This window comes from Harmonia axyridis, chromosome 3 (assembly GCF_914767665.1).
Source record: "Harmonia axyridis chromosome 3, icHarAxyr1.1, whole genome shotgun sequence".
Classification (NCBI taxonomy): domain Eukaryota; kingdom Metazoa; phylum Arthropoda; class Insecta; order Coleoptera; family Coccinellidae; genus Harmonia; species Harmonia axyridis.
Genome location: NC_059503.1, coordinates 4,906,848 through 4,928,814, shown reverse-complemented (window position 1 = coordinate 4,928,814; position 21,967 = coordinate 4,906,848). Strand labels below are relative to the sequence as shown.

General features: G+C 38.9%; 1 protein-coding gene across 1 annotated transcript in view; it reads right to left on the bottom strand.

Moving 5' to 3' along the window:
- Positions 1-21,967, bottom strand: part of LOC123674918 (alkaline phosphatase-like) — a 171,438-nt gene that overhangs the window by 119,314 nt on the left and 30,157 nt on the right. Inside the window, exon 2 of the mRNA XM_045610082.1 lies at positions 18,009-18,263. Coding sequence (XP_045466038.1) covers positions 18,009-18,114 — 106 coding nt within the window. The 5' untranslated portion in view covers positions 18,115-18,263. The remainder of the gene's footprint in view (positions 1-18,008; positions 18,264-21,967) is intronic.

The window sequence follows — 21,967 nt, the reverse complement described above, 5'->3', positions numbered from 1 at the left end:
CTTGTGTCAGAATGTCTCTCAATGATTGCAAGCACTATGTTGTATGAACATAGAATTTATTCAAGCGTGAATTTTTGATAGACTCTATAATGGGAATCTTCGTGAAATTCTGCCATTTCGCTCTGGAAATATTGTTGATGATGAATATTTTATAAATAACATGAGTTTCGCTTTGAAAATGATGGAATGTTTGCTGCTTTATCTCATTGGTTGCTCCTGCCACAGAATGATTCATCGAATCGAAATATTTCTGGCCAAACTTTTATTTTTATATTTAATAGTTTTTATAAAGGGTGTTTTTTTTAGAGCTATAGAACTTTAAATTGCAATAAAACAACGATGGATTATTCGATTGACATGAAGTCTATTTATCCGCATGATAATCTTGTGGCATTATATTTTGAATATGATTTCTGGCATATGACCGCCACGGCTGGCTCGGATGTAGTCCAATCTGGACGTACAATTTTCGATGACTTTTTCCAACATTTGTGGCCGTATATCGGCAATAACACGGCGAATGTTGTCTTCCAAATAGTCAAGGGTTTGTGGCTTATCCGCATAGACCATTGACTTTACATAGCCCCACAGAAAGTAGTCTAGCGGTGTTGAATAACAAGATCTTGGAGGCCAATTCACAGGTCCAAAAATTGGGAAATTAGGCGGTCAGCAAACGTGTCTTTCAATAAATCGATTGTGGCACGAGCTGTATGACATGTTGCGCCATCTTGTTGAAACCACAGCTCCTGGACATCATGGTTGTTCAATTCAGGAATGAAGTTAGTAATTATGGCTCTAGACCGATCACCATTGATTGTAACGTTCTGGCCATCATCGTTTTTGAAGAAGTACGGACCAATAATTCCACCAGCCCATAAAGCGCACCAGACAGTCAGTTATTCTGTATGTAACGGTGTTTCGACATACACTTGAGGATTAACTTCACTCCAAATGCGACAGTTTTGTTTGTTGATGTAGCTATTCAACCAGAAGTGCGCTTCATCGCTAAACAAAATAAAATGGACGTAGTGCGCGATACGTATTCCGCACAGAACCATAATTTTCGACATAAAATTGCACTATTTGCAAGCGTTGTTCAGGTGTGAGTCTATTCATGATGAATTGCCAAACCAAAATGAGAATAAATCACCTGACAGCTGTTAAATCGGTCTTCATCTTGAACAGTAATGCCAACTTAAAGTTATATACCTCGAAAAAAAACACCGTTAGGATGTATTTCGTTATATCCTCTTTTTTGCTACCCAAATTCATATAAATACACCTTCACTGTCTATTGATGAACTTGAAATAATTTACTCTGTTTAACAATGTAATTCCCAAAGTGTTAACTCCATATTTTTGGTAGTAAAAACGTAGAAAGAATATAAAATTTGTATCAAAGTTGGTCAGGCTCTTCTTGAGTATATAATGCAGTTCGAATTCTAAGACTATACATTTTTCTCATCCCAAAATGGGTCACAGTACTTCCCCTAACTTCGTTAGACTCGAAAACACCTTCATTTATGATTCATACCCCGAAAAAGCCTTCCCCAAGACGCTCCCCATCATTCGAGTGCGGAGGGGCAAAAAGATCCGTCTCAGTCTCCACACCACCTCTCCAGAATCTCCTCCGAAATAATCCAATTTAAATAAAACAGGCCTAAGCCTGCTCGTTTCCATGTGCAAGACGGATCAACTTCCTCAGACAGCCGGAGAGAGGGGAAGCGCCAGCTTTAAACGATATCCGGCTCGAAGGGACCATGACAAATTATTATAAGGAATTTTGGCAACGGCAGACACGCGGCGGGGGTTAGTCTTAAAATAATAAAAATTCAGATACGCATCTGGATATGAGGCCCGCATCCGCGGAGGCTGATATAGGCCGCCCTAGACGTTTATTTTTTTGCATGATTTAAGAGATTGTTATTCCGTCATATTTCCTACATGAGACATGCGGAATGGATTCTTTCATAACGCGATCCCACGTAGTCGAATAGATTTTAGTGCGGTAGTGGTGGGGAGGAAGTACTTGGTTGGGGGTAATATAAATATTTTATACGGTGTTTGTTGGTTGTGGTAGGGGTTTTATAGGGGAAAATGGGCGGTATTCGTCTCAGCGGGATTGTTTGTGAGTAGAGATGATCTACATCTCTGAATGAAATTATAATTGAAACGGTCTTTGCCTAGACGATGAGTCCGTTAATGTTCCTGGGATGAAGCTTGTTAGAAGAATATTCAAAAAAAAATCAAATAACGGGTGTTTTTTTTCGAGGTATAAAACTTTAAGTTGGCATTTCTGTTCAAGATGGCGACCGATTTAACAGCTGTCAAGTGATTTATTCTCAGTTTGGTTTGGCAATTGATCATGAATAGACTCACGCCTGAAGAACGCTTGCAAATAGTGCAATTTTATTTCGAAAATAATGGTTCTGTGCGGAATACGTATCGCGCACTACGTCCATTTTATTTTGTTTAGCGATGAAGCGCACTTCTGGTTGAATGGCAACGTCAACAAACAAAACTGCCGCATTTGGAGTGATGCTAACCCTCAAGTGTATGTCGAAACACCGTTACATCCAGAAAAACTGACTGTTTGGTGCGCTTTATGGGCTGGTGAAATCATTGGTCCGTACTTCTTCAAAAACGATGATGGCCAAAAAGTTACAGTCAATGATGATCGGTATAGAGCCATGATTACTAACTTTTTCATTCCTGAATTAAACAACCATGATGCCCAGGAGCTGTGGTTCCAACAAGTCGGCGCAACATGTCACACAGCTCGTGCCACAATCGATTTATTGAAAGACACGTTTGGTGACCGCCTAATTTCACGTTTTGGACCTGTGAATTGGCCTCTAAGATCTTGTGATTTAACACCGCTAGACTACTTTCTGTGGGGCTATGTAAAGTCATTGGTCTATGCGGATAAGCCACAAACCCTTGACCATTTGGAAGACAACATTCGCCGTGTTATTGCTGATATACAGCCAAAAATGTTGGAAAAAGTCATCGAAAATTGGACGTCCAGATTGGACTACATCCGAGCCAGCCGTGGCGGTCATATGCCAGAAATCATATTCAAAATGTAATGCCACAAGATTATCTTGCGGATAAATAAAATTCATGTCAATCGAATAATCCATCGTTGTTTTATTGCAATTTAAAGTTCTATAGCTCTAAAAAAACACCTTTTATTAAAAGAAAAAAATCAAGGATCACCCCGTATAACTCTCATTTATATAGGCGCAAGAACCCCCTCAGCAACCCCCGTCGTTTAGTTGGCCACTGAGAGGCCGAGAAGCCTCACCGAAGGTTTCCGCTCCGTCGGGCAGAATAAAAACAGGACTACTTCCTCCGAATTCAGTTAAGATGTGTCTCCTCTCCCCCTCCTTTCAAACCACTTCCACAAAATTGCATCGAGAATGCCGCCGAATCTGCTTCATTCATGAGAAATCCACGCTTGAATAGACGCGAGACTGATATCAGATAGTGGTGGCCATGTACATGGCTGAAATTCCCCGGATCCTTGATGCTTCAGTTGCTCCCAGCGTGTTTAAAGGCAACAATTTCAATAATCGAAATTCCGAACTTCGTCCAACATTTTTTTGCGATTTGCCAGTTGTGGCGAAATATGGGTACGCTATTTTGGAACGTGAAGCTTCGGAATCGGTCGATGGTGATGAAATTCCATGATTCTCTACGAGTTCAGTTCGGAATGCAAGATAATATAATATCTGAGTTTAGTGTCAATTTGCAGGTGGGAAAGTATAGCGGGTGTCCTGTTATAACCTCATAAAACTTAGGGAGGATGTAGATCAATATGAATATGATATAAAAATATCCCCTCAAGAGGGGTTTATACCACGTGGCATTCTTGTGAACTGCCAAAGTTCATCTACTCCTCTACCCTCAGCGTTTTTGAGATCACAACCACTTCTCGGGAAGAGTGAAGCAATCTCAAATGTTTCTCTGCTTCACAGTCCTTTTTAACGACATGCAAAAATTCAGAATACGTTTTTACGTCTTCATTTTTAATTTTATGAAACCGTATTTTCGATATTTTTCGATAAGTAGGGTCGAATTACACCATCCGCCCAAAAACAGTGACCCTTTGGGGATCGAGAGGCTTTTCAACAATCATTTTTGGATATTCCGAGCCCCAAATGCAAAAATTCTGCTTATAAACGTAGCCTTCAAGATTGATATCAGCCAGAAATTACTAAAGATGAATTTTCCATGAAAATCCAAATCATTTTGATGCCTTTTAAGGACCCAATCAGCGAAGATAAGATGTTGATGGTCATCAACCGGCTCGAGTTCTTGTGTTAACTGAACTTTAACTAATTATTTATGCAGAATATGTTATAATGTCGTTATTGCAATGTCTAATTCATAAGATCGACGAGAAATCGGGCAAACTCAAGTTTTGGTCAATACTACGGGCTACAGCATCTTCATTCTCAGTTGTTATATTTCGCCGACTGTTATATCTATCGTATGAGCATTCTATTTATTCTCGTGCTTCAAAAGTGACAGCTGTCAAGATAGTGGGCTATTCAAAATGAAACCTCTCATTGGAAAAAAAGTCTGCAAAACAGGAAATTTCAAATCTAGGTGTATAAGGAAACTCAAATTGTGTTCTGTTGGTTTGTTGAATGAAATGAACAAATTCCAACTAAGCAGCAATACCTGTTTCAAGTTTGACTCCAAAATTCTAAGGCATTAACTCAGCTAGCTTCCAATAACCACCTTTGGAGAATCGTTTTCAAGCCAAGTTTGTCTAGATGCATTTCACTCAAATGATTAGTGTTTCGTCCTGAGATCACTGGTGGACTCTTTCGTTGAACATTCCAACGATCTCTGCCTAAGACACACCCCTTCACATCATCGTGGCGAGTGACTCTGCTGCAACGCAGCGCCTCCCTTAAACCCGCTTGGGCCGCATCAAAGTATAGCGCGAAGCCCATAACGCCACCTCTCGGGCAGACAGAGTCACTACACCACCTCTTTTTCTTTACGAACGCATTCAGTCACGGTTCAAGAACAGTAGACACCATCGAGAAATGCTGCGTCATCATTCCAACCCCAAAACCGATTTCCAATTCCCTCAGCCAAAACCCGGAAACGCAATCACACTGACAAATTCGGAAACTCCAGTCCGACACCTCCTATACGGGGGGCGCTCGGTGATTATGAAAGAAACGACGCCGATACGTTATCCGGAAACGTTTAAACAAGGTTTTCCATTAGATCTGACCGGGTTTCCCGGGTTAAATCGAGCCGAAACACCGAAATTGGAAAGCGAGGCGCGCTTATTGTCCCCCGAAACCGAACTCGTCCATTAATTATTTTCGAAAGTTTGCCGCAGGAGAAGTTCGGCAGCCGTTATTAATTCGGCAGCATTCATGATTGGATATGTCTGTATGTACCTGTCTGCCGAGGGTATGGGAGGGGGGAACGTATGGGCTGGAAAAGTCCGACCGTATCGGGAAAACTCTCTGTTTGATTGATAGGCGTTCCACAGTTTCCTCAATAACTGTCGGTTTCTTGTCGGTCCGACTCCGATAGGTTGGTTCTTGAACGCGCTAAGGTGACGTTATTGGATTTATTCAATTTAGCACCTTTGCCGTCGAGGTGAGCTGGGCGCGTTTTTGGTTTATTGTTTCTAATTGTGAACCTTTCGGGTGAAAACTATCACTGTCTATCATTTCGACGTGGCTTTGTTCGGTGGAACTCGTAACTTTGGCTAGGGAAAATTAAAGTTGGTTGTGACGACTGATAGCGAAGAAAAACGAAAAGAGGTGGAAATTGTTTGAAAGTTGTGTTTTTATTGGAATTAGAAAGTGTTTAAGTGCAATTAGGATTGCAAGAACCGATCTCCTCCTCAAAGTACACTACTTTGTACAAAAATCAACGAATATCATGCTCTTATGAAGGGTGTTTTTTTAGAGCTATAGAACTTTAAATTGCAATAAAACAACGATGGATTATTCGATTGACATGAATTTTATTTATCCGCAAGATAATCTTGTGACATTGCTTTTCAAATATGATTTCTGGCATATGACCGCCACGGGTGGCTCGGATGTAGTCCAATCTGGACGTCCAATTTTCGATGACTTTTTCCAATATTTGTGGCCGTATATCGGCAATAACACGGCGAATGTTGTCTTCCAAATGACCAAGGGTTTGCGGCTTATCTGCATAGACCAATGACTTTACATAGCCCAACAGAAAGTAGTCTAGCGGTGTTAAATCACAAGATCTTGAAGGCTAATTCACAGGTCCAAAACGTGAAATTAGGCGGTCACCAAACGTGTCTTTCAATAAATTGTGGCACGAGCTGTGTGACATGTTGCGCCCCGTCTTGTTGGAACCACAGCTCCTAGACATCATGGTTGTTCAATTCAGGAATGAAAAAGTTAGTAATCATGGCTTTATATCGATCACCATTGACTGTAACGTTCGGCCCATCATCGTTTTTGAAGAAGAACGGACCAATGATTCCACCAGCCCATAAAGCGCACCAAAGTGTCAGTTTTCCTGGATGTAACGGTGTTTCGACATACACTTGAGGATTAGCTTCACTCCAAATGCGGCAGTTTTGTTTGTTGACGTAGCCATTCAACCAGAAGTGCGCTTCATCGCTAAACAAAATAAAATGGACGTAGTGCGCGATACGTATTCCGCACTGAACCATTATTTTCTAAATAAAATTGCACTATTTGCAAGCGTTGTTCAGGCGTGAGTCTATTCATGATAAATTGCCAAACACAACTGAGAATAAATCACTTGACAGCTATTAAATCGGTCGCCATCTTGAACAGTAATGCCAACTCAAAGTTATATACTCCAAAAAAAACACCCTTTACATTCAAAAATTCAATCCAAAGAGTAGTGGACAAGTTTTACTTCCAATAAAAATTCCATGCATTTTCCATTCGATCGTCACCTTGTACAGCGTTTCCTCCAACCAAACTTGGAATTCCAAAAGAACACCCGAGACAAAGTAACACAAGATAAAAGGTGTAGACTGGAATCGAAATAACAAATCATTGTAGGCTTTCCGTAACTATTCCACGTATAAGACACACGTCTTGGGTCGACTCACCTTGAATAACAACCCGAAAAACGCCATTCTTTCTAGATCATCGAGTCCGCATAATTTTCCGACACACGTAACATCCCAGCTATCCAGAATACGGGAAATAGGAAGACTTCGATCTGCTGGCGCGAGAATATACGAGCCCGGAGCGGGCCACCATGCAGATTCCAGTTCCGGCTTCGCAAACATCGCTCTAAGACGCAAAAAAAAAACTTTTTACTCGCATGTCCATTGCGGAGGAGATAAAGTTGGAGCGTCTGCAAATAAAACCCTTGTAACGTTGGAGGAATCGACGAGGGAGTTTTCTGTGTTGGACTGGGAAAATCAATTTTGCCGGGAAACGTACAAACAACCTGGAAGAACGTACGGTTGTTCGATGGGATAACATTATTTATCGTTGGTATGTCGGAATATATCGTGGATAGGTGGAGGAAATTACTAAGACTTGGATATAGAGATATGGGGGTTCGAAGAGGTTGTGGATCTTAGGCGAGGTTGTGCCATCTGCGTCTTGGTGGGATGACGGAGGAAAAGCTGCTGGTTTTAGGGATGTAGCATTTGTAACCATTTTCACGAGAAGGTTTTGTTTAAAGTGACGATTTGGTTCTGTCCAATGATGACTGATGAAGAATGCAGGTGCAAATTTTATTCTTATATCGATAATTCGATTATGTACATCTGCCAACAATATACCAGAACACAGCAACTATATAATTATCACATATAAATGTTTGAGATTATATTTGGGGGTTGGTTTATCAGATATCAGTTTTTCAGATTTGTGACCAGTTTATTTTGTGCCTACCCTGTCTCAAGATTCCGAAAGGTATGATATGCTTTATTGGAAAATTCGTCTACTTTAATGGAGGTTTTTCCTAGGAAGGAATTTTCAATTTTTCTATGGAAAATTCGAAAATATTTGTCGAACCAAAAATGTTTGGGTGAGATGGAAATTCGAATGATCATGGACCGTGAATCCCAACTCCGTGACCGATTACTCCTAGACTCCACAGTTTAACGAAAATTTGAATTTGAAATTGGGAAAGAAACCGAAAAAATTGCAATTTAAATTTATTTATTATCGTTGGAGATCGATTATATTTGGAGTTACATTGTCAGAACGTTACTCCTTGATTTGTGGTTTTTGCCATCTCGAAGGAACACTATCAAAAAACGGTCATTGTCTTCCACGTCTTTCAAAATAGAACAAATTGAGACATCATTGGCACCGAATATACCAAATATTAAAATCACTTCATTTAATAACCACTTCTTATACGGTGCTTAAATACAGAAGTTGAAACTTTGGTCCAACATACTCCTGTTTGAGAAAGCCAATAGTTTTTAGTGAATTATTAAGATTTCGATTATCTTTTCTGCCAGTCAACTTCTTGGCATTTAAAATTCACTTCATAAAGTTTTTTCTATGAATGAAGAAAAATGGGTCATCACTTCCAATTTTTTCTAGCTGAGAGTGGTGTTCAATAATTGAGTTGGAGCATTGAAAAACAATTCCAGGTGAAAGTCGATTTTCCTCTCACAAAATAAAATCTCTGCATGCGAAATTCCTGAAAGAATTATATGTATACAAATTTCAACAAATGTGCAACAGCTCTGATTCATGTCAGACGTTTCCTAATTATTTTCTACTTGAAACTAGACATCACCAAGAAGTTAACCTAATTTTTCAAAACCCTGTCATTTGGACCCTTTGGAGCCCAAACGTTACAACTCTATCGCTCCATTTCCTCTTATACGAAGGCAGGTGATGGTGATGATAACGATGAGCTTCAGCTTAATGATTACGTATCCATTCTACCCATTCGTTCAACGAAATGCCATTGAAGCAGTGGACAAAGGGTCCAATCTATTCTGCGAAATTCATTTTGGCTATTTCGCTTCGGTGGGGAAATCCTATTCCACTCTACTTGATGTATGGCACGGCGAGGACAAATTCTGTCACAATCAACGCTAGATCGAATCATTTATAGCTCTATAGGAGAATTTTCGATCGGTAATATTCTCCACAGGGAACTGGAAATAATTTTTATATTACTGCTTGTGTGTATTAGAAAGATGAATATTGAGCTGTATTTCCCTTTGAGCAGATCTAGGCACTGACACCTTCATTCTTGGGGAGGAAGATGGTCAACAATTTTGAAGACACGTTGGACTCGCATAAAAATTAGTGAATTCCATGATGTACAGTGTAATGAAAATTGATGTAATGTGATAAAATCATCTGAGTATTGGGCCAATTGAAAAGTCCCCGGTCCGATGCACAGATGGCGGTGCTAGTATTAAGTCCATATGATTTTTAGTTAGTACCAACCTTTAAATGATACGTGTCAAAATTTAACAGCAATCCGACCATTAGTTTGTGAGATATTGCGTTGTGGGTGTAGCCACTTTCGTTATTTGAAAAAATAAGGAAAAAAGAATTTCGTGTGCTGATAAAATATTGCTTTTAGAAGGGAAAAAATACAGTTGGAACAAAATCTTGGCTTTGAGGAGTTTCCGGGGTCTTCAACAGGAAAATCAACCATCATTAATTGGTATGCTAAGTTTAAATGTGGTGAAAAGAGCACCAAAGACGGCGAACGCAGTGGACGCCCAAAAGAGGCTGTCGTTTAAAGGGTGAAATCGTTAAAAAACGGCCCCATTTGAAGAAAAAAATGTGCTGTTTCATCAAGACAATGCGCCGTGTCACAAATCAATGAAAACAAAGGCAAAATGGCATGAATTGGGCTTCGAATTGCTTCTGCATCCACCGTATTCACCAGATATAACACCCAGCCACTTTTTTCTGTTCTCGGACCTCAAAAGAATGTTCGCTGGAAAGAAATTCAGCGCCAATGATGAAGTAATCGCTGAAACTGAGGCCTATTTTGAAGCGAAAGACAAATCGTACTACAAAAATGGTATCGAAAAGTTGGAAGATCGCTTTAATCGCTGTATCGCCGTCTAAGGCAACTATGTTGAATAATAAAATCGAATTTTGTCAAAAAAATGTGTTTAAGTATGGTACACACCGGGGGACTTTACAATTGGCCTGTTATTGAAAAATATCAACGAAAAACTGAAATTTGAATTGGACTACCCAATTTCAGAATATCATCTCCATTCTTCATGAAATAGAAAATAAACCATCTCGAGTGGCTTGCAGTCACGCCAACTTGGCAATTGAATCAAGAACATGGAATAATACATATTTAAATCTGTACAAAAACGTGTAAAGTGGCTTTGGAGAGTTGGTAAGCTAGAATGGTCTCAGCAGGATAATATATAACGGTAACTTTTTCCCCAGACAGAATTAATGTAGCTCTCTATATCTTACATGAACAGTCAGCAAACTACTTATGTAAATCACGCCAGAAGACGTTCAACTTTAACGGCAGCAAATTCGTTTACATCGCTGTTCTTTTCTGTATCGCGATGAGGGTCATAAATCGTAAGGAATCGCTGAATAAAATATGGCCGACTCCCTTTTATCAACGATGCTGCTACGAAAAAATATGGTGAGACCCTATCATCTTTATTTTCGTGCCTCTATCCCTCTTTATTTAGAGGAGGCTTTTCACCTTTTGATGTTTCATGTGAATATCGGTTCTGAGAGGTATTTGCATGTGAAAAACTTTATGGCATATAATAATTATCGGTTCCGCTACTTTTATAGACATTGCAAAGAGTGGTAGAGTGAATTTTGCCACGGAAAAATGAGAATCTTATATAGGGTGTTAGTGCCAAGAACTTCAGAAGGCCATTCTGCTCGAAAAACTGATGGTAGTTAGTAGATATGTAGATATGTTAGCAATTCATAATTCTATACTAACTCCATGTTATATTGAGACCATAAAATCTTAAACACATCATGCTGAGGCCAAAATTATCAGAATCAATCATGAGTATCTATGATCGAACCCAATCTGGAGAACAGGTACCAAGCTACCGTCGCTCTAACTAGGCACCTTCGATCCGGCCCTCACTGGTATCACTTCTACTTAGATTCATAGATTCTGTGGAGTAGGTTAGTCCAACTGTGTTTGTTATAATAAACTCTGCATCCTAGTATTATTTCTTACATTAGAAACTTTAACTTTTTAACCTATACATCCTCCATCGTCCTTGTGGACCATGGTGACTTTGACGTAGAACGCTTAGGTTCATATCCCATAAGGTTCCGGACATTCAAAAGATGTACATCTCAAATCGCCATCTCTCGGACAATCAAAGAGTCAATATACCGGTATCTACCTACTCGAGCTACAAATCCGGCAGGATGCATATTATGTAGAATAGGATGCACATACCGTTGTTGAAAATTAGTTCCGATTGTCTGAGTTGGGCGAATTCAAATTGATGCATATAAGGCGTACGTTGATAAGTTCGTAGTACATTGCACACAGCATAATGAAGAGAACCGAAACTTTGGCGAATTATTCAGACAAAGGGGACACAACATGTGAATATCCTGTTGTTTTAACTTACCACCGTTGGAAGTTTGGAGTTGTTAATTGAAAACGACAGAAACTCTCTCTCGGATCACGCAGATCTCTTGATCACAGTGCCTTTGGTATTAATCGAATTGGACTAGACAGTAACTTGAACTTATTCAGTTAGTTATTCAATTCCATGAGGAGTTTTTTCTTCACCAGGAATTGTTTTTTTGCAGGTTGATACTGAATTTCATTTTGACCAAATCTAAGGTTGAGGGATAGTGCAGTTGGAACCATAGTTTTTTTCAAGAGAAATTCAGTTTATAGGAAGTAGGGACAAGACAAAATTATTGAAATTCATAAAGGTCAAACTCTAGTCAAGCGATCTCCATTTAATAATATTTTATGCCATAGTATATTTGTAGATTCAGTAAAATAAGCTGAAAATGCCACCCCTGACCTGCAATCGAATATGCAGATTTCAAAGTCAACTAATAAACATCAAATAGTTTTATGTTGAATCGAAGTGTTCTGAAGAATAATAAAACTGTCTTTTCAGTTTCAATCAATCCTTTGAAGTGAACATAACGCAATGAGCTCCTGAACAAAACGAAATTCCGTTCGGAAATGGACGAATTTCATCGGCTTGAATATCGACATCAACAGGCAATATTCCTTTATAACCCACAATAAAACATCCTCTTCAGTTCGAGCAATAAAAAATTTAAGAGAGCCCCGCGGTGAGGTCCATGAAGAAAACTTCAACAAACTTAGCTCATCAACCCCATCCAAGAGCTGGATGTTTGCTCATTAGATCTAGAACTTCAGCAGTTTATCCAAGGGTCACGTGTTTTTCAATAAACTATATTTCCTGTAGGGAGGGGACTTTGACAGCGTTTTTATGGAGTCTCAAGGAGTATAATAAGATATCTGCAAGAAATTTTAAGCGCATTGAATGGTTGATTTGGATTTCATGAGAGTTGCCTTGTTAACTCAAAATTTACAGCTTTTTCTGCGTTTTCAGTGAAATTACTTTTGCAATTTGATCTTCAACCGAAAATAAACTGCTATAATAATCTGTTCATGATTGAAAATAAACTCATGCAGTTTTTATGACAACACGCTGTCATGCAAAATTATCGGTAATTTTGATGCACTTGTGCAATTTCTTACGAATATTTCCCTCCTGTCAAAAATTCTATGAATCTGGAGAACAATTATCGAAAATTACAGCGATAATTGCATTGTAGGAAGCGAAACTGCACTGCGATAATTGTTCTGTTCATAGATGCTTAGTTTCTATGCATCTAACACAGTTCGAATCTATGGCAATTCCATTCTAAATCAGTTTGACAGGTAATGTAACAGTTTATTCGGGAAATATTCCCCCGAATTACACTCGTGCATCAAAATTACCGGATAATTTCGCATTCCAGCGTGTTTTCTTTGAAAAACTGCATTCGGTCATTTTCATTTTTGGAGAAAGAGCCCTCCACCTTCGGTGTCGGGCTCTTTCTCCAAAAATGAAAATGAACTCATGCAGTTTTTATGACAACACGCTGTCATGCAAAATTATCAGTAATTTTGATGCACTTGTGCAATTACCTACGAATATTTCCCTCCTGTCAAAAATTCTATGTATCTGGAGAACAATTATCGAAAATTACAGCGATAATTGCATTGTAGGAAGCGAAACAGCACTGCGATAATTGTTCTGTTAATAGATGCATAGTTTCTATGCATCTTACACAGTTCGAATCTATGGCAATTCCATTCTACATCAGTTTGACAAGTAATGTAACAGTTTATTCGGGAAATATTTCCTCAAATTACAATCGTGCATCAAAATGACCGGATAATTTCGCATTCCAGCGTGTTTTCTTTGAAAAACTGCATTCGGTCATTTTCATTTTTGGAGAAAGAGCCCTCCACCTTCGGTGTCGGGCTCTTTCTCCAAAAATGAAAATGAACTCATGCAGTTTTTATGACAACACGCTGTCATGCAAAATTATCGGTGATTTTGATGCACTTGTGCGATTACTTACGAAAATTCCATCATTTGTAGTAATACTACCGACTATCCCTTGTCTTCACGCTTTTGTCGCCTACCTGCGTTTCAAAAGTCCAAAACGACCAAACTTCCAACTCCCTAATCGTCCCAAATTATCCCCGGAAAAAAAGGAGCCACAAGAAAAATACCAACAATTGGAAGTCTTTCAGCCTTTTTCGAGAGCTGACTAAGCATTCATCCATTTCAACACGCTAGAACAAAGTTCACCAACTCCCAGGCCTCATCTCCGTTCAGATCCTGTGGGATTACGAGAATTTCCATAAAGACAATACGACGACTTAGACCTTCCTCAAATGCGAATAATTTAATTCGGGGAATTTTCGAGATTTGTTAGGACCCAGATCGTTGTTCCGAGGGATGTGCATTCTGCGCGATACATTTGTTACTCGGACGCATTTTCGACTTCATTAAAACTTCCATAATTGATATTCACGGATCGAAGAGTGCGCATCGGTGAACGCAACGGAACTTTGCCTAACAATAATTCGCATTACGGTGGTCCTGGTCTTTCGAGATTTATGACTTAGTCCTTATTACGATTGTGGAGGTAGGCCGGAGTTCGGAAAAAACTCCAATTTACAAGAATTTCTGGGAATTGCGATTGGATCAGAACTTTCTTGATTGGGTTGGTTTTTTCAGGTAGTTGAAGGCTGGTAGTCAACTTTTTCTCGCCTTCAAGGCAATTATCAACATAAGAAGGATCATAATGGAAGTAAAGGGTGTTTTTTTAGAGCTATAGAACTTTAAATTGCAATAAAACAACGATGGATTATTCGATTGACATGAATTTTATTTATCCGCAAGATAATCTTGTGGCATTACATTTTAAATATGATTTCTGGCATATGACCGCCAGGCCTGGCTCGGATGTAGTCCAATCTGGACGTCCAATTTTCGATGACTTTTTCCAACATTTGTGGCCGTATATCGGCAATAACACGGCGAATGTTGTCTTCCAAATGGTCAAGGGTTTGTGGCTTATCTGCATAGACCAATGACTTTACATAGCCCCACAGAAAGTAGTCTAGCGGTGTTAAATCACAAGATCTTGGAGGCCAATTCACAGGTCCAAAACGTGAAATTAGGCGGTCACCAAACGTGTTTTTCAATAATTCGATTGTGGCACGAGCTGTGTGACATTTTGCGCCGTCTTGTTGAAACCACAGCTCCTGGACATCATGGTTGTTCAACTCAGGAATGAAAAAGTTAGTAATCATGGCTCTTTACCGATCACCATTGACTGTAACGTTCTGGCCATCATCGTTTTTGAAGAAGTACGGACCAATTCCACCAACCCATAAAGCGCACCAAACAGTCAGTTTTTCTGGATGTAACGGTGTTTCGACATACACTTGAGGATTAGCTTCACTCCAAATGCGGCAGTTTTGTTTGTTGACGTAGCCATTCAACCAGAAGTGCGCTTCATCGCTAACAAAATAAAATGGACGTAGTGCGCGTTACGTATTCCGCACAGAACCATTATTTTCGAAATGAAATTGCACTATTTGTAAGCGTTGTTCAGGCGTGAGTCTATTCGTGATGAATTGCCAAATCAAACTGAGCATAAATCACTTGACAGCTGTTGAATCGGTCGCCATCTTGAACAGTAATGCCAACTTATAGTTATATACCTCGAAAAAAAACACCCTTTAGTTAATCCTACAGACATACGAATGACAATTAACGAAATTGTTTTCTTAGGTTGAGTTTGATAATCATTTTCTCTAACCCCTCCCATTCAGCATATTTTTCAACCGAAACCCTGAACCTTCGGAATACACTTCTCAATGATTAAGAATCCAGCTCCAGTCGCGAAATTAACGAAGTGTCGGGAGATAAAAGAGGGACTGGTAGAATTCCTGCATAAATTCGAATCATTCATTACCCTACCTTCCCGAATGATCCTACTTTCTCACCATGAATAACCCCGCGAATGCAAAGGAACAGGTGCTGCCTCCTCAAAGGAGCAAGCAGGCCATCTGTTTCCCGAAATAAATTGCAATCAGTCTAATATTATGGTGTTTTGGCTTCGACTGATACCTACCAGCGTTTCTTGGGATTGATATTCGCGTAGGCTACCTGCTTTAATTAAAACCATTCGAGTTTTTACCCCCCTTCAAGTCGAAATTATATTGCAACTTCAATTAGGGAAGTCGTCGAGAGAGAGGGAAGCATAAAAAAGGTTTTGTTTTAGATTGAACTCTTTAATAAATACCTGGAAGTTGCAATAATGGAAAAATAGAAGTGATCAAATGAAAATTCAGATATTATCATGATAGCTCGAATGAGTCTAGAGTCTGAAACGGAATTTGATAAGAGAAAATTTGATACTTCTGTTGATGTTTCCGGAAGTCAATTCAAAGGTTGAAGCGAAACATTATTGGTTTTCTTGAGTTTCTGAGAGATCTTACAGATGCAGAGGAGAGAATGAGAAAAACATGAACATAAAGGGTTTTCCAATAAGAGGTTCCATATCAAAGACAGCTGCCACTTCTAAAGCAATCATCTTTTGATATTTGGCAATGGAAAAACTACGCTATTACTAAAAATTGAAAATCAAGATGAGATACTTCCAAAAATATATATGGGTTTGAATTGAAGCTATCCATGAGGCAGAAGTCCTCTATTTTCTTGACAAATCTTCTAGCTAATGAACTTGGGCAAAATCAGAGCTCTAGGCTGACCAGGGATCCAAAATCTAAAGCAATATTGAAGGCGAAACGTATATTTAGGAAGTACCTTAACCAGAGTTTGAAAATGATCAATTTTTCACCTTTGTTGGACCATCAGCACAGAAGCTCAGAAAAGAGATAAGATATTCCTCGAGAGGAATATACCTGGACAAGTGCAAGTGAAAAAAAACTATTGCGAAATGAAATATTCATTATGCTTCTCATGATTGATCAAGAAATACCTTTTGTTCTCTAGGCTTTCTACATAGTCTTGGAAATTGTTAAACATAGCATGGAACACAAGTCCAAACTAGTTGCAGTTTCTTCCTTTCTTCATCTTGAAGTTTTGTAGATTAAAGAGGAATCAACTTGACAATCTAAGAAGATATGAGAGTAAAAACGCAATTATAAAAAATGGAGTAAAATCTTCTTACTGATACTGCTCTTCTCGGCTCGATTTCAATTGAAGAAATTGATGCTGACATGTTTTTTCGACCGATGCTACGACCATTACGTCAAAATTTCAATTCAATAATTCTCCATGCATCAGGAAATAGACTATTTATGCGATCGCCCACTTTCAATATCGAAAACACCCTAATTCCCGAAAAAATATCCAACGTCCCGTAGAGTCCTATAAATTCTAGCGTCGACGAAACGAGATGTCGCAACTGAAGAAACGGCTCCCTCCAATAACCTCTTCATAAGGATTATACTACCCCCTGGCGTGAGGGATGGCAAAGATAAACATCGCGACGGTCTGTCCTCGTAAAGAAGCCAAATATAAAAATTGAAAATTTTATTCGGGAGACAGGGACGGCTCGTGAATATTAATCATAGTTAGTAGCTCCATATTCCTCGAACCAATGAGGTACTAAAATTTTAACACCGGTTGACTAACAAAATTCCAAGAAGTTAGACCCAATCTTTTCAGCTCCGGTTTACGATATTTAACTGACACTGTGAACCTAGCTGCCAGCAGGCGGTTGCAAGAGTGACCGTAGAATTTACGGCAATTCGTTGAGTTTGTAGACACCACAGCCTCCTCGATAACTGACATTATGAAGCTGCTACTCAGAGCCAACTTTCATTTATGTGTGACATCTAGTGAACCGAAAAGTTGACGAGAAGTAAATGGTTCCCCAATAGGAATGATACAATTTAAAATGACATCATAATGGCAACACCTTGTAGTATTACCTGATATTTCTTGGGTCATTTGTGTTCAGTAAGCTATGATATTCAATCATGGAAAGATACATACTCCAATAACGTTTAGAAATTGTTAAATTGTTCTATAGCTCTAAAAAAACACCCTTTACTTTGATAATGAAGAAGGTGTCAGTTAGACCCCGACTTCTCATCACTAAAGCAAAATGATTAACTATTTTTTTTGGAATGAAGTTAATGATATGGAATCGAGAAATATGTGTTTACAGCAAAATGGTGCAACAAGCCACAAAACACGACCCGTTTGGGCTTATTCACATAAAAAATCTAAAAACGCTAATTTATCTTTACTAATTATTGGCCACCTAGATCTTGTGATTTAACACCTTTGGATTTCTTGTGGGTTCGTGCCAAGAATGATGTTTATTCCAATAATCATAAAACAATTTTGTAGTCATTTGATGCCAAATCGTATACTCCACATTCCACGACATTCGGCCACCCTTGGCAACCCGCCACTGCTGCCCCCAACGGAAATAAGAATAACGTCTTACCGTGCACCTTCTCCTCCGGTGGCTTCGACACCAAAGACGCGGCTGGAATACATTTCACTATAACCGTAAATCCAAGCACACTTCGAATCCAGATGTTTATTCTCATTTTCGCCGCACACTTGAGTTTATAAAGCTGAATGGTTGGGCATTTCGACGCTCCATCGAACGTGGCCCATTCCGGGGTCCATTGTCTCCTATATTGCAGCTTTCGGGTCTAGCATTTCTTGATATGAGTGGCGGAGACGACTGTTCTATCTGAAAATGGAAAGGCACATTAGGCTCTACCACCTGCACATAAAGGAGTCGGCTGAGATATGAAATTTATCTGGGGGTATTGAGAGGTGCATTTGGGAGGTTTTGTTTTTTCGGTGTGTGATTGTTTCAGTGATGGGTTGGGGGTTTCTTGGCTTTATCTGGGAGGTGGTTACGCCATTGTCTTGAAGTTTATGGTTTTTTAGTAGTTTATAGAGGATATGACCTTGTCCTTTTTCATGTTCTGTTATTAAGACACTTATATTACCGATCTATTATCTTCTACCTTTTACCTTGTGATTTTAGAATTTCATTTCCCAATGTTTTGTCCATGGCTATAATAAGAGGTTTTCTCATGGCTTTTCATCTTTTTTCTGCTCAAGCAAGAGAAGAACAGGAAATTTCGATAAGATGGTTAGGAACATTGAAATCAGGTGACCAATGTGGACTAGGTCAACGTTTCGTATATACACAGGGTGTTGTCTTGAAGTTAATGATCTTGAGTTGTTTGAGTAGGTATTGATTGATTCGACTATGTAGATCACGAAAATGCTTGCAGTTCTCCAATAAGTACATTATTTCAGACATTATAGGCAAAAATCTGAAATTTTCAAAGACAAAATTTATTAAATTCCCGAAGCTGCCACTTCTTCTAGACGTGGGAGACGCACTTGAAACCTCACTATGTTTTGAAGCGTAACTTGAAGTTTGAAAAACGCTTCATTTGAGGGGTCTGTGACGAATAATTCAGCCCATCGAAGGGTGCGTTTGGATTTTGCGAGAGAGCATATCCATTGGGAAGAGGCTGATTGGGAAAGAGTTCTCTTCACAGAAGAGTCTAGATTCTGCCTCTACCATTGTGATCGACGTTCCTTTGTATACAGACGTCCACATGAAAGATATGCTCAGTGCAATTTCCTGAATACTACTGGTTTCGGGGGAGGATCGATTATGATATGGGGTGGAATATCTTTGACTGCTCGCACAGACCTAGTGGTCGTTGATAATGGAGCTATGAATGCTAATAGGTATATAAGGTATATTCTTGAAGAGCATGTAGTGCCATTTGCCCCATACATTGGTGAAAATTTCATTTTTATGGACGATAATGCCAGACCCCATCGTGCGCGCATCGTTCAGGAGTACCTTAAAGAGGTTGAAGTCTCTCGAATGGAATGGCCAGCAAGAAGTCCAGATCTCAATCCGATTGAGCAGGTTTGGGACAACCTCAATAGACGGCTGAGAAGTTCAGAAAATCATCCAGCTACTCTTAATGACTTAGGAATCCAACTCAGAGAAATCTGGGAAGGATTAGATTTTAAGATCACTCATTTTGAGTATGAACCGTCGTTGCCGAGCTGTAATTAACGCAAGGGGTGGAAATACCAAGTATTAAATCACTTATCAGCATTCCAGTATTTTGAAAATTGTTTATTTCTCTTCTTTCACATACGATTCGTTGAAATCCTGAATTTTTCTTCCATTTAATGTTTCTTATTTTGTTCAAAACCTTCCCGAGACAACATAAAAAATAAGTTATAAAGTCAATGTAGAGTTAACTTTCATTAAAATTGAGATTTTCAGAATGTGCGTTAATTTTTTTTGCGCAGTGTATTTATTTCGACTACTACTAGCATTATCAGTACTGAAATTCATACAATATTCTTCGTCTAATTGGCAATCTCCCCACCTATTCATAAAGACCTTTCTAACATACATTGGCAACCACGTAACAATTGAATCCACCCTCAAGATGCTGTGAAAACCGTTGATTTTTCCGGTGAATACAAAGCATCCCCTCTAATTCAACAGCATCAGTTCGAATAATCTTAGTCTCCCCCCGTTTCCTCTCCAACGTTGCCTTAACCCACTTCGATTTTATGGGGGTGTCCTCCATTGATGCCTCATAATGGCTGCTATTAGTAGTCGAACTCTAGGAGGAAAAAAGTGGCTCGGGAAGCCATTATAGTGCTTGAGAGCAATGGGTGTGGCAAGTGGTGCTTTGGAAATAACACGGAATAGAAAGGGTCGCATACATTCAAAGTTTCTCCCCGTTCAAACAGGAGTTTTGAGATGACTTTTCGAATAGAAATGGAGATTATCTTCAATCTGAAGGGCTCTACTTCCGAGATTTTTTTTCTGTGTGATTATCAGCAGGAAGGGTAATATTAGTGTTGTCATTATCGAGGTCTGTTTCGAGTGTTAAGAGTGCTTAAGGCAGTCGGCTTGCGTTTACGATTATCCTTTTCGTTTGATCTTGGCGGAAACTGAGATTATTTCTGAAATAAGACCACTTAGATTTTTTATCATTGTATGTTCGACGTGTGAGTTTTCAACAAGTTTTTTAGTTACCTATTAGTAGAATCTTGAAGACCACAAAACGGTATATTGGTATATTTAGTGTCCAAGCGTGCAATTGAAACATAAATAAACCAGCTCCCAAAAGCTGCTGACTTGACATCAGTGATTTCCTAATTTTTTTGCGATATATTTCTTGTTATTTTTATGGCTTGGAAATTTTTTCTATTTGGTTTTCTAATTAAAGCACTGTTCATAATATTGTGACATTTCTTATGTCAAGAATTGTGTTCAGAAGATTATGCCATTTGATCAAGGGAAGATACACTCTTCAATAACGTTCAGAAGTTTCTAAATGATTTCTTCTTGAATGTCTCTCACTCTCAGTATTGACGAATGAGCACTGATTTCTATAACACAATTTAACAACTTCCGAACGTTGTTGAAGCTTTTATATTTTCATGATTAAATGAAAAACCTATAAAAATGACTAGAGGAATGTCAGAAAATAAAACACAGTATTGACAGTAGAATTTCTCTATATTGTTTTAATTGAAGAAATAGGTATATAGGTACCCTGAAACTATAAAGTTTCTTGGTCCTTCCGTTCGAGAGTTATCATGTATACGGACGGACATTCTCGAATTTGGGGACGGATTTGTCATAAGTGAGTTGAAATTCTTCGAGATCATTCCAGAATTGAATCTCGAAAATTACAGACATTGAAAATAACTAATATAATGATAACTAACGCTCATAAAGACAACAAAACTGTACTAGTATTCAAATGGAATTATTTCTGGTACATACATAATATACAAGAAGAATAAAGGATGTAAATAAGAGAATAATAGATGACAAGAGTCTAAAAATACACAGGATCTTCACTCAAGATTTATTATATCGAAACAAAAAAAACTAGTTTTTATTAACACAACGTCTATATTTCTTTTATGATCCTACGAATTCTCGAAGGGCAATTGGTCCATCCCGCATGCTGAGATGAAGGAGATGACATCAAACTGAACGATGTGGAGAGTTGCCAACTGATCTTATGTTTGGAGGAGTGGATGATGAGTGGATTCTTGTAAAGAAGGAAGAGAAAGTGGGACGTCCTTTGAAATAGATAGTCCGAACAACGCCTCTTTATATCTTTAACTCGATCTTGACAACCCATAAACGTCGAAGTCCATAGCCAACTTCCCATTGTTGGATGCACGTTAACACTTCGCTCGGTAAGCCTTGGGCCTAACCAGTGAAAACACATTTTGTCTCGAAAATTCGATTTTATTCGTCAATATAGTATCTTTTTTTCTTGAAATTATTCAACGAATCCCTCATTTTTGTTTGTACCTCTAGAAACGTCTAGAAACAACTTGTATATTATTTCTTCCTACAGAATCATCCCT